This window comes from Berghia stephanieae, chromosome 14, assembly GCF_034508935.2.
Source record: "Berghia stephanieae isolate SIO BIC M18660-M18661 chromosome 14, UCSD_Bste_1.3, whole genome shotgun sequence".
Taxonomy (NCBI): Eukaryota; Metazoa; Mollusca; class Gastropoda; order Nudibranchia; family Aeolidiidae; genus Berghia; species Berghia stephanieae.
In genome coordinates, this window is record NC_088373.1 from 24225936 (window position 1) to 24240935 (window position 15000).

General features: G+C 40.8%; 1 protein-coding gene across 2 annotated transcripts in view; it reads right to left on the bottom strand.

The window, feature by feature from the left end:
• Positions 1-15000, bottom strand: part of LOC144959934 (uncharacterized) — a 25148-nt gene that overhangs the window by 10071 nt on the left and 77 nt on the right. For both annotated transcript variants that reach the window (XM_078892799.1, XM_078892800.1), the window contains exons 1-4: positions 14912-15000; positions 8093-8281; positions 6722-7017; positions 2756-2900 (exon numbers count right to left, since the gene is read on the bottom strand). The exon at positions 14912-15000 is cut by the window's right edge. In XM_078892799.1, the coding sequence (XP_078748925.1) occupies positions 2756-2900; positions 6722-7017; positions 8093-8281; positions 14912-15000 (719 nt within the window). The remainder of the gene's footprint in view (positions 1-2755; positions 2901-6721; positions 7018-8092; positions 8282-14911) is intronic.

A 15000-nucleotide genomic window follows, 5' to 3' on the forward strand; every position in this document is an offset into this window, starting at 1 on the left:
ATGGTCTAGATAGAGATACGTGGAGGACGCCCTATGGTCCAGATGGAGATACGTGTTGGACGCCCTATGGTCCAGATGGAGATACGTGTTGGACACCCTATGATCAAATGGAGATACGTGGTGAAGGCCCTATGGTCTAGATAGAGATACGTGTTGGACGCCCTATGGTCTAGATAGAGATACGTGTTGGACGGCCTATGGTCTAGATAGAGATACGTGGAGGACGGCCTATGGTCTAGATAGAGATACGTGGTGGAGGCCCTATGGTCTAGATAGAGATACGTTGGAGGACGGCCTATGGTCTAGATAGAGATACGTGTTGGACGCCCTATGGTCTAGATAGAGATACGTGGAGGACGGCCTATGATCTAGATAGAGATACGTGGTGGAGGCCCTATGGTCTAGATAGAGATACGTGGAGGACGGCCTATGATCTAGATAGAGATACGTGGTGGAGGCCCTATGGTCTAGATAGAGATACGTGGTAGACGCCCTATGGTCTAGATGGAGATACGTGGTGGACGCCCTATGGTCTAGATGGAGATACGTGTTGGACGCCCTATGGTCTAGATAGAGATACGTGTTGGACGCCCTATGGTCTAGATAGAGATACGTGGAGGACGCCCTATGGTCTAGATGGAGATACGTGGTGGACGCCCGTTGGTCTAGATGGAGATACGTGGAGGACGCCCATATGGTCTATGATGGAGATACGTGGAGACGCCCATGGTCTAATGGAGATACGTGGACGCCCTATGGTCTAGATGGAGATACGTGGACGCCCTTGGTCTAGATGAGATACTGAGGACGCCCTATGGTCTAGATGGAGATATGTGGTAGACGCTCTATGGTCTAGATAGAGATACGTGGAGGACGCCCTTTGGTCCAGATGGAGATACGTGGAGGACGCACTATGGTCAAGATGGAGATATGTAGTAGGCGCCCTATGATCAAATGGAGATACGTGGTGGACGCCCTATGCTCCAGATGGAGTAAAAAGCTAAATGGAATAAGTCTGTTTCAAGCCGCCCAGAAAGTGTCTCTTTTTGGTTGAACATACTCCTGGAATCTTGTGAATGGCCTTCCACAATTGGGTTTTAGATTTTTGTCGCCCGGAAAGTGTCTCTCCAATCTGATATAAAATCCTAGAAGCTTGTGTATGGCGTCCATCATTCGTCAGGCTTTAAATACATCTTCCGCCAAGAAACTGTCCCTCCTCCCTTCTATCTGGTCTAGAATTGTCGTAACGTATGTATGGAGTCCACCATTGATCAGGTTTTACTTCATTGTCCGTTCCACGCCGCCCAGAAAGTGTCTCCAGGCTTCAGATACGTGTCTATTTCAAGCCGCCAAGAAAGTGTCTCCTCTACCTGGTTTGGAATCCTAGAATCTTGTGTGTAGTATACACAATTGAGCATGTTTTTGGTCTATGTCTGTGTCAAGCAGCACGAAAAGTGTCTCTCTAGCTTGTATACAATTCTGGAGACTTCTGCCCCAACGACGAAAATTAAGTTCATTCTTTTGTTTGAAGTCACACGAAAAACGAAAAAAAAAAACCCTAACAAAACCGACGCAATACGTTGAAAAACAAAGCGAAAACTAAAAGAAAGGAAACGAAATAGATGCTAACATAAATTCAGCCGCAAATAAACCTTGCCATATAGGGAATGAGATTAGCGGAAGAGTCTCGTTCCTTGATTGGACGTCACCCATAGTCTGTGACGTCACCTGCGGAAACGTTATTAGAGAGAGAACGTCATGTTGGTTGTGCGCATGCGTCTCTCGTCCTCGCGGAGCAAAGGTAAACACGGAACAACTGAATTCTGCTTGGTGTTAAAAATTATAATCATGCTTTTGAACATCATTTTGTTACTGTTGTTGTTGTTGTTGTTGTTGTTGTTGTTGTTGTTGTTGTTGTTGTTGTTTTTGTTGTTGTGGTTGTTACTGTTGTTGTTGTTGTTGTTGTTGTTGTTGTTGTTGTTGATGATGATGAGAAAGAGGAGGATGATGATGGTCGTGAACGACGAAATTATATTGCGACATACAAAACCTGCTTTCATTTTTTAAAAGAGAAGTCTATGTCTGTGTCAAGCAGCACGAAAAGTGTCTCTCTCGCTTGTATACAATTCTGGAGACTTCTGCCCCAACGACGAAAATTAAGTTTATTCTTTTGTTTGAAGTCACACGAAAAACGAAAAAAAAAACCCTAACAAAACCGACGCAATACGTTGAAAAACAAAGCGAAAACTAAAAGAAAGGAAACGAAATAGATGCTAACATAAATTCAGCCGCAAATAAACCTTGCCATATAGGGAATGAGATTAGCGGAAGAGTCTCGTTCCTTGATTGGACGTCACCCATAGTCTGTGACGTCACCTGCGGAAACGTTATTAGAGAGAGAACGTCATGTTGGTTGTGCGCATGCGTCTCTCGTCCTCGCGGAGCAAAGGTAAACACGGAACAACTGAATTCTGCTTGGTGTTAAAAATTATAATCATGCTTTTGAACATCATTTTGTTACTGTTGTTGTTGTTGTTGTTGTTGTTGTTGTTGTTGTTGTTGTTGTTGTTTTTGTTGTTGTGGTTGTTACTGTTGTTGTTGTTGTTGTTGTTGTTGTTGTTGTTGTTGATGATGATGAGAAAGAGGAGGATGATGATGGTCGTGAACGACGAAATTATATTGCGACATACAAAACCTGCTTTCATTTTTTAAAAGAGAATTGAAAAAAAAAACCAAATTCATCATCCGTAATTACCTGCTGATGTCGATGGCTGCGAGGTGGATGGGGAGGCTGTAGTTGTCTCCGACCAAACTGGGCAGTTCTTGTTCGAGTAAGTGAAGACGATGTTGTCTAAGGCAACGATAGTATTTGGCGACGCTTTGTTGCTCTGGAAACCGATCTGTAATGGAGGACTGAGATATTTTTGCAACAGGCCGAGACCGACGAGAAAGGTGGTTGAGATACAATGAAAAAGAGATGCATTTTTAGTGATTAACTCACCCAACCCTAACACCGACTACATCCGTAGTTAACCCGGGTTACCTTTACTCTCATGCCTATTTATTACATTTTTCAGAGACAAATTATATGGGTAGATAGTATGAAAGCTAATGTTTTTAATTTTTGCTTGTTAATTTTAGTTGACTAATATTCGCATGTTCATTAAAAAAAAAATTCCAGTTTTGAAAAGTAGCAAAATTCTTTGGGATTGAGTGAGTTAAATAATTCAAAATGACATTAGCAAGTTAACGATTACGTTCCCTGAAACTAAACGATCAATCGACGACGAGGAAGAAAGCGTGGATCTGACTTCAAACGTCGCCACAATGCATTTGTTTGATTGTTCTTATGGGTTCTATGGCACTTGCAACACATTAAGGTCATATCAGCGCCAGTAAAAAGGAAAACAATGGGATAGTAAAAAGTTATGGAATTAGAATTAAAGAACCTAAGAAAAAGGAAGAGAAATTGGAATTAGCTCAAATGGAGAGCATATGTAGATTCCAAGAGCACACTATCAATGTACTTAGATTGATATCACCAAAATGTCTCATGTAGATACAAGCACAGGCAGTGGCGTGGGGCCATTGGATCGAATGGTGCCAGGCACCACACCAATCTTTTAAAAATCATTAGAATCATAATTTAATTAAAATTAAAACAGAAATTTTAACTCCACTGTCTTTCGCCAACTCGCCAACAACATACTGCCTTTTTAGTCTCCACTCTATTCAATATTCCGAATCACGCACTGCGCCGACTCGTGTGTTGGTGACATCACTGCGCGAATTAGTGACGGAATCAACACCGTGGTGCAAAGCAATCCAAACTCCAGTTAATGCTCTTTCCATTAGGTATCGCTACAGCTGATTGAGCGAGAAACTGGGTCGAATTATACTATCCTCAAATAGCGGAAAACCCCTCGACTTGTGCCAGGATCTGAGAGCTCCACCGTTGGACTGGAGGGATGCGCCAATGTTGCACCATTTACGTCATAATAAGGGTAACTTCGGCCATCCAAAATATTACATTAACTGTCAAAAACACTGATCATTGTCAAGTTTATTTGTAAGCAGCAAAGAAAAACAACATAAAACTTAAAAATATGATATATCAAAATCCCCCCCCCCCCCCACCTCTTATTCACGATTATTGAATAAAGTAATTCTTTGCAACGAAGCATTGTGGACGAATTTACCAACATTTTTCTTGCTTGTAGTGCTGAGTTGATGGTTACGTGTGTATGAGTGTTTATTTGTGTGTGTGTGTGTGTGTATGTGTGTTTTTGTGCGTGTGTATTTGTGTCAGTCAGAGAAAGAAAGCGAAGGTTGTCAACAGTTATACTTTGGTGTGTTTTTTTTTATTTCTTAAGTACTTAAGTGGAGTGATTTTTTCTTTGTGATGCTTTAAGATCTGAATCTACCTTTTATTTGTGCAATCATTAATCGTATTCTACTGATTTCCATTATTTGAGATATACTTTGAAGTTTTGTTTTGTTAAACAATGAATTGCAATGAACCAAATTGACTCTTTACTTAACCGACCGTTTGGGAGATTGACACTAGAGGACAAATTAGAAATAAAAAGACTAGTTCCTCACCAACCAACTGATTTTGAATTAACACGGGTGTGGAAATCTCGAAAACGCTCAATTTCAGTGACATGGTATGACAAACATGAATGGCTCACAGTTAGTTTGGAAAAAAACGTTTCTTTTGTTTTTATTGTCTAATTTTTACAGATACATCAAACACTGACAAATCATGGACATCTATAGGCTATAGTGACCTTAATCACTTCCATCCTATTTCTTGACCTCCTGAACGTTGTTTTAGCACCCTTAAAAAGTGAAAAATTTATTGCGAAATTCAATGAAACAGGAGCGTTTAAATTCGTTAATGATTCTGTCAATTCACAAAGCTGAAATAGATGCCATTCCAGATTTCAATAAACAAATTATAAAAAGATTTGCAGATTCTTTTTAGAAGTACTAAAAGTAAGTAATTTCTGTCATAGGTTTCTTTTCTCTCTTGATTTACATTTATCACATATTGATTGCATTCCAAATCCAATCCTTCAAATGGTGGACAAAGAATAATTACAAAGACCTCTTCACACGGGACTTGTATCTCAGTGTTGTGGCTTGTTGTTTTCATGAATTATTTGTTTTTGTGAGTTTTGTCCACTCGTAAAAACCATCGACCCTCCCCCCACCCTTCCAAAAAAGAGAGTCTTCAACGTGTGCTCTCTCCTCTTAATCGTGTTCACTGTTTTAGAAATTTTTTTTCTTCTTCTAATCACGGCACCACCATATGCCGTCAATACGCCACGCCGCTGAGCACAGCTCCCTGCTAAGAGGAACACATTCAAATGTTTACAAATTATATGTAAAACAAAAATAATACAATGCATAAAAGAGAGATGATTTACAAGGAAAATAATATCATCTCCAAAAACTATAACTATACATTCGACAGTTTACCTCCCAGCCAAGAACTCCGACCAGGGTCAGGACAAAACCAAGTAATCCTATTCCAAGACAAGGACAGAAAGCAAATTGAAAAACAGATACAGGGGGGATAGAAGACATAACAAGTACCTCCTGCCCACTATGGGAGGTCGGAAACCCCACCCAGGCCCAGTGCATTAACTCGCGCACCGGGCCTCGTGTGGCAAAGTTCGAGTCCAGATCATGGACTTAAAGAAAAGGGCCCTAAACAAATTGGGCGTGGTCTTCTTTTCGTTTGTTAAAATATAATGACTTCCGTCATGTGCAGAGCCATTTCCATTCTAATGGAGTACTGTGTCTAAATCTCAAGTGTTTACCTTGGATACCTCTTAAGTCTCTATAAAATATTATCGGAATTCTTTGCGATTTTGCAATCATAAGAGTTGTTATGATTTAAATCTTTATATGAATGAGAGATTTTCGAGCTCTATAGATATTTTCAAAAAACAACCCCTAAATACATATCTTTTCAATAAATATCAACTTGATTGAATGTTAAAATGTGTTGTATGTGACTCATGTATAGATAGATTGCGGTTGGCCAAGGAGTTCACAACATTGCCATCCGGAAGTATAACGGACCAACACACAAACTCTGTGTAACCATGAACTTTTATAGTCTGGTTAATACAGTTTAGTGAGAACAACTCACAAACGCGGATGGCAAAAACAATAACAAAGGCCTGAGTGACGTCATCTGCATACTATCTATTGATGATGTTTTTGATGTAGGTTTTATGCCCTTAATGTTTTCATTTTGGCTGATTTGGTCTCGTAATCTTATTGTTACCTGGGTAAGCAATGTCCTGTTTTGTTTTTTGTTTTTTGTTGTTGTTGTTTTATCTATATTACTTTAAGCGCCGTGAGTTTTCGACGAAAGGCGCTATGGTATTATGCTGATTATTATTTTCTATTATTATTATTATTATTATTATTATTATTATTATTATTATTATTATTATTATTATTATTATTATTATCATTATTATTATTATTATTATTATTATTATTATTATTATTATTATTATTATTATTATCATTATTATTATTATTATTATTATTATCATTATTATTATTATTATTATTATTATTATTATTATTATTATTATTATTAATATTATTATCATCATCATCATCATTATTATTTTTTTTTTTTAATTATTTTTTAATTATTATTATTACTATTACTTCATCAAGAATATCAACTTACAAAGGAACTGTGGTCGATACACGTTTCCAAAGAGTATTCCACCCACGAACCGTTGGTGCTGTCAGAAACTGACCCAATTTCGACTAGTCTCATCCCGGTTTTCTGGCGTTGTTGATACTGGTACCAGTTATACAGAGTCAATGTGGGCTTGAGCCACGGTCCATCAGAAAAAGATGCATATTGAAACGTTATGCATAGCCCTGTGCCAGCTGGGATGTTCGCCACGTCTGCATCAAAGTCTGATGGCATCCCTTGTTTGAAGTCCCCGCTTGCTACGTCCAGATATATGAACTTACCTGTTACAAATGAGAAAGAAAAATAACAAGATTTATTCCACCAGCCCTCTCTCCAAATAGTACAAGTATGGATATAATAATAATAATAATAATAATAATAATAATAATAATAATAATAATAATAATAGTAATAATAATAATAATAATAATAATAATAATAATAATAATAATAATAATAATAATAATAATGATAATAATAATAATAATAATAATAATAATAATAATAATAATAATAATAATAATAATAATAATAATAATAATAATAATAATAATAATAATACACATTTTTACAGAGCTCATCTCGTGTAAAAACACAAGCTCTGGGCACTTCACAATATAAATTATCAATTTTGAAAAAAAAATGCAATGAATTCATAGCCAAATCAAGGGCATGAGTGACGATAGTTCGAACTTGACGTCACTCAGATCTTTGTTATTGTTTTTTTTGCCAACCGCGTTTATGAGTAATTCTCACTAAACTGTATTAACCGGACTATAAACGATCATGGTTACACACGTTTTTGTGTGTTGGTCCGTTATACTTCCGGATGGCAATGTTGTGAGCTCCTTAGCCAAGCGCATACTACCTGCATAGATTGATCCCCTCTTCGTGATGGCCTTCAGGTCTAAGGGTGATTGACAAACCACAAGACCAGGAAGTCTCGGTTCTATAGACATGTAGATAACCACGCCTCTCGGACAGCCGTGATTGGCTGACATAACAAACTACACAGATTTTTTACTATCGATGTCTTAGTAAATTACCCACTACTCTACCGCTTGAACAATAGAACTAATACATAAAATTACGAGTAAATTTAAACCTTTATAATCTGATCGAGAAAATCGTGTGATAAGTAGTTACCTATTTGCCAAATGATTTGGCGATATAAAAACAATGATAATGATCAGAGAGAGGTCGATTTCATTCTCGTTACTGTTTTTAGCAACCATCTATGTTTGTCCGTGTGAAGGTGTGTCACAAATGTAATGTTTTGATTGGTCGAAAATCTACTGGTTAATTGGTAAGTTCCATGAGATAAATCCCATATCACCAACAGATAATTTTACTTACTAGCACTGCCATCAGCATTCTGCAAAGGTCTTATCTCATTCCCCGAAGGAGTGCGCACGCTTGTTTCAGCAACTCTCCATTGGGGATTCCCAGTCGCCCAGCCTACTCCGTAGGGGTTGTAGTCTTCAAAGTCACCGGATAGCAGAGTTGAATCGGTTCGAGTGGTGCACGTCGGGGGCCGAACGGATGCTGTGCAAGAAAATCATGGAGTTTGAAATTCAATTGATGGATAGTATGAATTATAAGCGCTTAAGCGAGAATTTTTAATTCAGAAAAGTGAGTGGAGCAGGCATTTATGTTGGTAACAACAAGAGCTGAAGTGAGTAGAAAAGTGCCAGAAGACAATAGAGAATAATTTTTTTTTTGCGGCGGTGATGAGGATTGAACCTGCGACCTTATTGGTATGACAACTCCGCCTGGCCGGTGAAAGCGTGACTTTACCGTATGATCTATCAAACTCAGGTCATTCATAACTAGAGCTCTCTCACACCGATTACTGGAGACCGCGGGTCCAACACACAACCACATCATTGATTGCATTTTACGGACTTAGAAATATAATATTCCACGAATATTGAAAATGGCTACATAGTAAAAATAATTTAACATTTGGATTGCTTTTACAGATTTTGAATTTATGACACTGATTGAATTATGACCATCCTATTTGATTTGGATTTGGAATTTATAACAACAGATAAAGCTGTAAGAAATGAAATTTGGAATCTGGACTTTTATTTGAATGTCTTGATGTTGAACATTAAATAATCATCACTGGCCCTTGAACTCTTTAGTCATTATTAACAATTATAACATAATGCAAAGGAACATCATTACCATCTATCAAAAAGCCAATATACGACCATAAGCCATTACTTATGTGTGCAACTACGCCACATGAATGAAGATGACGTCACTTGGCTATTTGTTATTAATTCAAACTGCCAGAGTCAGCAGATGAAAGGGAAGAAAGTGTTGGATTGGTGCACATCTGGGATGGAACTGATGACGTGGCTGTGGAGGTTGTGATAGGACTTATACATTGAGCAAGAGTTGCTCTCCTTTGTTATTAGAGTTGAATTTAGTTACCGATTAATTAGTTAGCATTCGTCAACTCCATTATTTGAAATATCAGTTGTGATATTTTTTGATATACTTTAACTTATAATCAGTAATAAATTGTTCTCTCTCATTGTTCACCGAACACTTCTGGTTTAAGTGATTCCACAATAATTATTCTGGTGGCCCATATGAAACATAACACAAATATAGAGGAGTATGAAGTAAAGGTGGACGATACTCGATAGGGGCCAATATCGAGTAATGTCTCAACTACGGGTGTGTCTTTTTTACGAAACCCGCCGAAACCCTGCGAAACCCGCCGAAACCCGCCGAAACCCGCCGAAACCCGATGAAACCCGACGAATCCCGACAAAGTTATGGGAAGTAGGTGGCTGTGGGGGAGTGAACTTAGAACTCAGGGAAGTGTACACCATTGGGGAGTGAACCTGGGACTGGGTTTTGGCGGGTTTCGTAAAAAAGAACTAGTGCTTTTTTACGAAACCCGCCGAAACCCGCCGAAAGCCGGCGAAACCCGACAATATACAGCAAAGTTATGGGAAGTAGACAACTGTGGGGAGTGAACCCGAGACTCAGGGAAGTGTACACCAGTCGGGAGTGAACCTGAGACTAAGTTTATCGGCGGTTTCGGTGGGTTTCGTAAAAAGAAATAGTGCTTTATTACGAAAACCCGCCGAAACCCGCCGAAACCCGACAATATCCGGCAAAGTTATGGGAGTTTGGCAACAGTGGGGGGTGATCCTGGGAGTCAGGGAATTGCACACCAGTGGGGAGTTAACCTGGGACTGTGTAAAAAGGATATCAGTGGGAAATAAACCTGGGACTAAAGGGAGATGGATACCATTGAAAGTTGAAGCCGGATATGGGAATTGAGTACCAGAGGAGAATGAACCTGACACTATAGAAGGTGGGCGCCAGTGGGGAGTGAACCTGGGATTCAGGGAATTGCACACCAGTGGGGAGTTAACCTGGGACTGTGTAGAAAGGATATCAGTGGGAAATAAACCTGGGACTAAATTGAGATGGATACCATTGAAAGTTGAAGCCGGATATGGGAGTTGAGTACCAGAGTAGAATGAACCCGACACTATAGGAGATGGGCGCCAGTGTGGAGTGAACCTGGGACTCAGGGAAATGCACACCAATTGGGAGTTAACCTTGGACTGTGGGAGATGGATAACTGTGGGTATCCGAGCCGAACTATAGGAGTTGGGTGCCAGAGGAGAATGAACCTGACACTATAGAAGGTGGGCGCCAGTGGGGAGTGAACCTGGGATTCAGGGAATTGCACACCAGTGGGGATTTAACCTGGGAATATGTAAAAAGGATATCAGTGGGAAATAAACCTGGGACTAAAGGGAGATGGATACCATTAAAATTTGAAGCTTGGTATGAGAGTTTGGTACCAGAGGAGAATGAACCTGACACTAAAGGAGGTGGCGCCAGTGGGGAGTGAACCTGGGACTATGTAAACAGGATATCAGTGGGAAATAAACCTTGGACTAAAGGGACATGGATACCATTGAAAGTTGAAACCGGATATGAAAGTTTGGTACCAGAGGAGAATGAACCTGACAAAAAAGGGGGTGGGCGCCAGTGGGGAGTGAACCTGGGAATATGTAAACAGGATATCAGTGGGAAATAAACCTTGGACTAAAGGGACATGGATACCATTGAAAGTTGAAACCGGATATGAAAGTTTGGTACCAGAGGAGAATGAACCTGACACTATAGGGGGTGGGCGCCAGTGGGGAGTGAACCTGGGACTATGTAAACAGGATATCAGTGGGAAATAAACCTTGGACTAAAGGGACATGGATACCATTGAAAATTGAAAACGGATATGAAAGTTTGGTACCAGAGGAGAATGAACCTGACACTATAGGGGGTGGGCCCCAGTGGGGAGTGAACCTGGGACTATGTAAAAAGGATATCAGTAGGAAATAAATCTGGGACTAAAGGGCGGTGGATACCATTGGGAGTTAAAGCCGGATTTGGGAGTTGGATACCAGAGGAGAGAGAAACCTGACACTATAGGAGGTGGGCGCCAGTGGGGAGTGAACCTGGGACTATGTAAAAAGGATATCAGTGGGAAATAAACCTGGTACTAAAGGGAGATGAATACCATTGAAAGTTGAAGCCGGATATGAGAGTTTGGTACCAGAGGAGAATGAACCTGACACTATAGGAGGTGGGCGCCAGTGGGGAGTGAACCTGGGACTGTGTAAAAAGGATATGAGTGGGAAATAAACCTGGGACTAAAGGGAGATGAATACCATTGAAAGTTGAAGCCGGATATGAGAGTTTGGTACCAGAGGAGAATGAACCTGACACTATAGGAGGTGGGCGCCAGTGGGGAGTGAACCTGGGACTATGTAAAAAGGATATCAGTGGGAAATAAACCTGGGACTAAAGGGAGATGAATACCATTAAAAGTTGAAGCCGGATATGAGAGTTTGGTACCAGAGGAGAATGAACCTGACACTATAGGAGGTGGGCGCCAGTGGGGAGTGAACCTGGGACTATGTAAACAGGATATCAGTGGGAAATAAACCTCGGACTAAAGGGAGATGGATACCATTGAAAGTTGAAGCCGGATATGAAAGCTTGGTACCAGAGGAGAATGAACCTGACACAAAAAGGGGTGGGCGCCAGTGGGGAGTGAACATGGGACTCAGGGAATTGCACACCAGTGGGGAGTTAACCTGGGAATATGTATAAAGGATATCAGTAGGAAATATATCTGGGACTAAAGGGAAATGAATACCATTGGGAGTTGAAGCCGGATTTATTTCCCACTGATATTCTTTTTTAGATATTCACAGGTTAACTCCCCACTGGGGTGCAATTCCCTGACTCCCAGATTCACTCCCCACTGGCGCCCACCTTTTATAGTGTCAGGTTCATTCTCCTCTGGTACCCAACTCCTATAGTTCGGCTCGGATACCCACAGTTATCCATCTCCCACAGTCCCAGGTTAACTCCAAATTGGTGTGCACTTCCCTGAGTCCCAGGTTCACTCCACACTGGCGCCCATCTCCTATAGTGTTAGGTTCATTCTCCTCTGGTACTCAACTCCCATATCCGGCTTCAACTTTCAATGGTACCTTCTCCCTTTAGTCCCAGGTTTATTTCCCACTGATATCCTTTTTACACAGTCCCAGGTTAACTCCCCACTGGTGAGCAATTCCCTGAGTCCCAGGTTCACTCCCCACTGGCGCCCACCTTCTATAGTGTCAGGTTCATTCTCCTCTGGTACTCAACTCCCATATCTGGCTTCAACTTTCAATGGTATCCATCTCCCTTTAGTCCCAGGTTTATTTCCCACTGATATCCTTTTTACACAGACACAGGTTAACTCCCCACTGGTGAGCAATTCCCTGAGTCCCAGGTTCACTCCCCACTGGCGCCCACCTTCTATAGTGTCAGGTTCATTCTCCTCTGGTACTCAACTCCCATATCTGGCTTCAACTTTCAATGGTATCCATCTCCCTTTAGTCCCAGGTTTATTTCCCACTGATATCCTTTTTACACAGTCCCAGGTTAACTCCCCACTGGTGTGCAATTCCCTGGTTCCCAGGATCAACCCCCACTGTTGCTAAACTCCCATAACTTTTCCGGATATTGTCGGGTTTCGGCGGGTTTCGGCTGGTTTCGTAATAAAGCACTAATTCTTTTTTACGAAACCCGCCGAAACCGGCCTATAAACTTAGTTTCAGGTTCACTCCCGACTGGTGTACACTTCCCTGAGTCTCGGGTTCACTCCCCACAGTTGTCTACTTCCCATAACTTTACTGGATATTGTCGGGTTTTGCCGGGTTTCGGCGGGTTTCGGCGGGTTTCGTAAAAAAGCACTGGTTCTTTTTTACGAAACCCGCCTAAACCCAGTCCCAGGTTCACTCCCCAATGGTGTACACTTCCCTGAGTTCTAGGTTCACTCCCCACTGCCACCTACTTCCCATAACTTTGTCGGGATTCGTCGGGTTTCGTCGGGTTTCGGCGGGTTTCGTCGGGTTTCGGCGGGTTTCGGTGGGTTTCGGCGGGTTTCGCAGGGTTTCGGCGGGTTTCGGCGGGTTTCGTAAAAAAGACAAACCCCTCAACTACCAGGAACCAGTATCGATAAGTACTGAGTACTTATTTATAATAGACATAAAGGGAAACGTAATTTTAAATGTACTGGATATAATGACCCGACAACCTCTCTTGTTTCATCTCCCCGTCGTGTACGGCAGTGCCCAAACAATTTCTACTTGGAGTAAGTCTAGGTTGTTTTTATTTTTTAACTTTTTGTTTGCTTGTTATTTTCTTTTTCAATTATATTTTCATATTCAAATTATTTTTTCTACAACACCATGATATAAACACAAAACAGTGACGACAAAAATAAGACAGATAGAGGTGGCCTTTGTAGATAGAAGCAATATTTTTTTTTAAAAATTAATAAAAGAAAGAAAGGGAAAAATAAATATGAGCACTGTATGAAATGATATAATATTGTCAATGTTATCTGTTGAGAATTTGGATCTGTTTTCGGAAATTAGATCGCCTGTTTGATTGTATAATATATCTTCAAAATTAACTTCTCGGATGAAATTTAAAACGAATTGCTTTGCACGGCCCAACGATAGCAAGCTGAGTATCTAACCTTTACTTCTGGCCTCATGTTAAGAAGTCGGATGTATCTTCTTTACGAAACCCCCCGAAACCCATCAAAGCCCGCCGAAACCCGCTGAAACCCGACGAAACCCGACGAAACCAGACGAACCCAGACGAAACCCGACAGAGGTATGGGATGTAGGCAGCAGTGGGGAGTGAACCTGGAAGTCAGGGAAGTGTACATCATTGGGGAGTGGGACAATGGATTTCAGCGGATTTCGTAAAACAGTAAAAACCCGACAAAATCTGACAAAGCTATGGGATGCAGGCAGCAGTGAGGAGAGTTCCTGGGGCACAGGGGGTGTACACCAGTGGGCAGTGAACCTGGGACTATGGGAGATGGATACCAGTGGGAATTGAAGCCAGACTATGGGATATGGGTACCGGAGGTGAATGAACCTGACACTATAGTAGGTGGGCACCAATGGGGATTGAACCTGGGACTACGATGGATACCAATGGACAATGAGCTCAGAAGGGTGCTCCTTTTTTCGAAACGTACGGAAATCAGAGAAAGTTATGAAAAGGGGGCACCGTTGGGGAGTAAATCTGGGACTGTGGGAGATGGATACCCATGGGAATTGAAGCCGGACTATGGGAGTTGGGCACGAGAGGAAAATGAACCTGACACTATAGGATGAGGAGAAGGAGGAGGAGGAGGAGGATAATACTGATGATGATGATGATGATGATGATGATGATGATGATGATGATGATGATGATGATGATGATGATGATTAAGAGGAAGAGGAGGAAGAGGAGGCTAATACTGATGATAATGATGATGATGATGATGATTGTGATGATGATGATGATGATGATGATGATGATGATGATGATGATGATGATGATGATGATGATGGTGATAACGACATTGATGCTAATAATGGTGATAACGATAATGATGATGATGACGATGATGATGATGATGATGATGATGATGATGACGATGACGATGATGGTGATAATGAAAATAATTATAAGGCTGATAACCATGATGATGATAATAATAATAATAATAATAATAATAATAATAATAATAATAATAATAATAATAATAATAATGACATCCGTGCAACTTACCCCCACTTCCAATGCTTGCAAACAGCAGGGCAATGACCAATAAAACAGGCCGGTAACCTCTAACATGATGGTCGTGAGTGCAGTAGTAG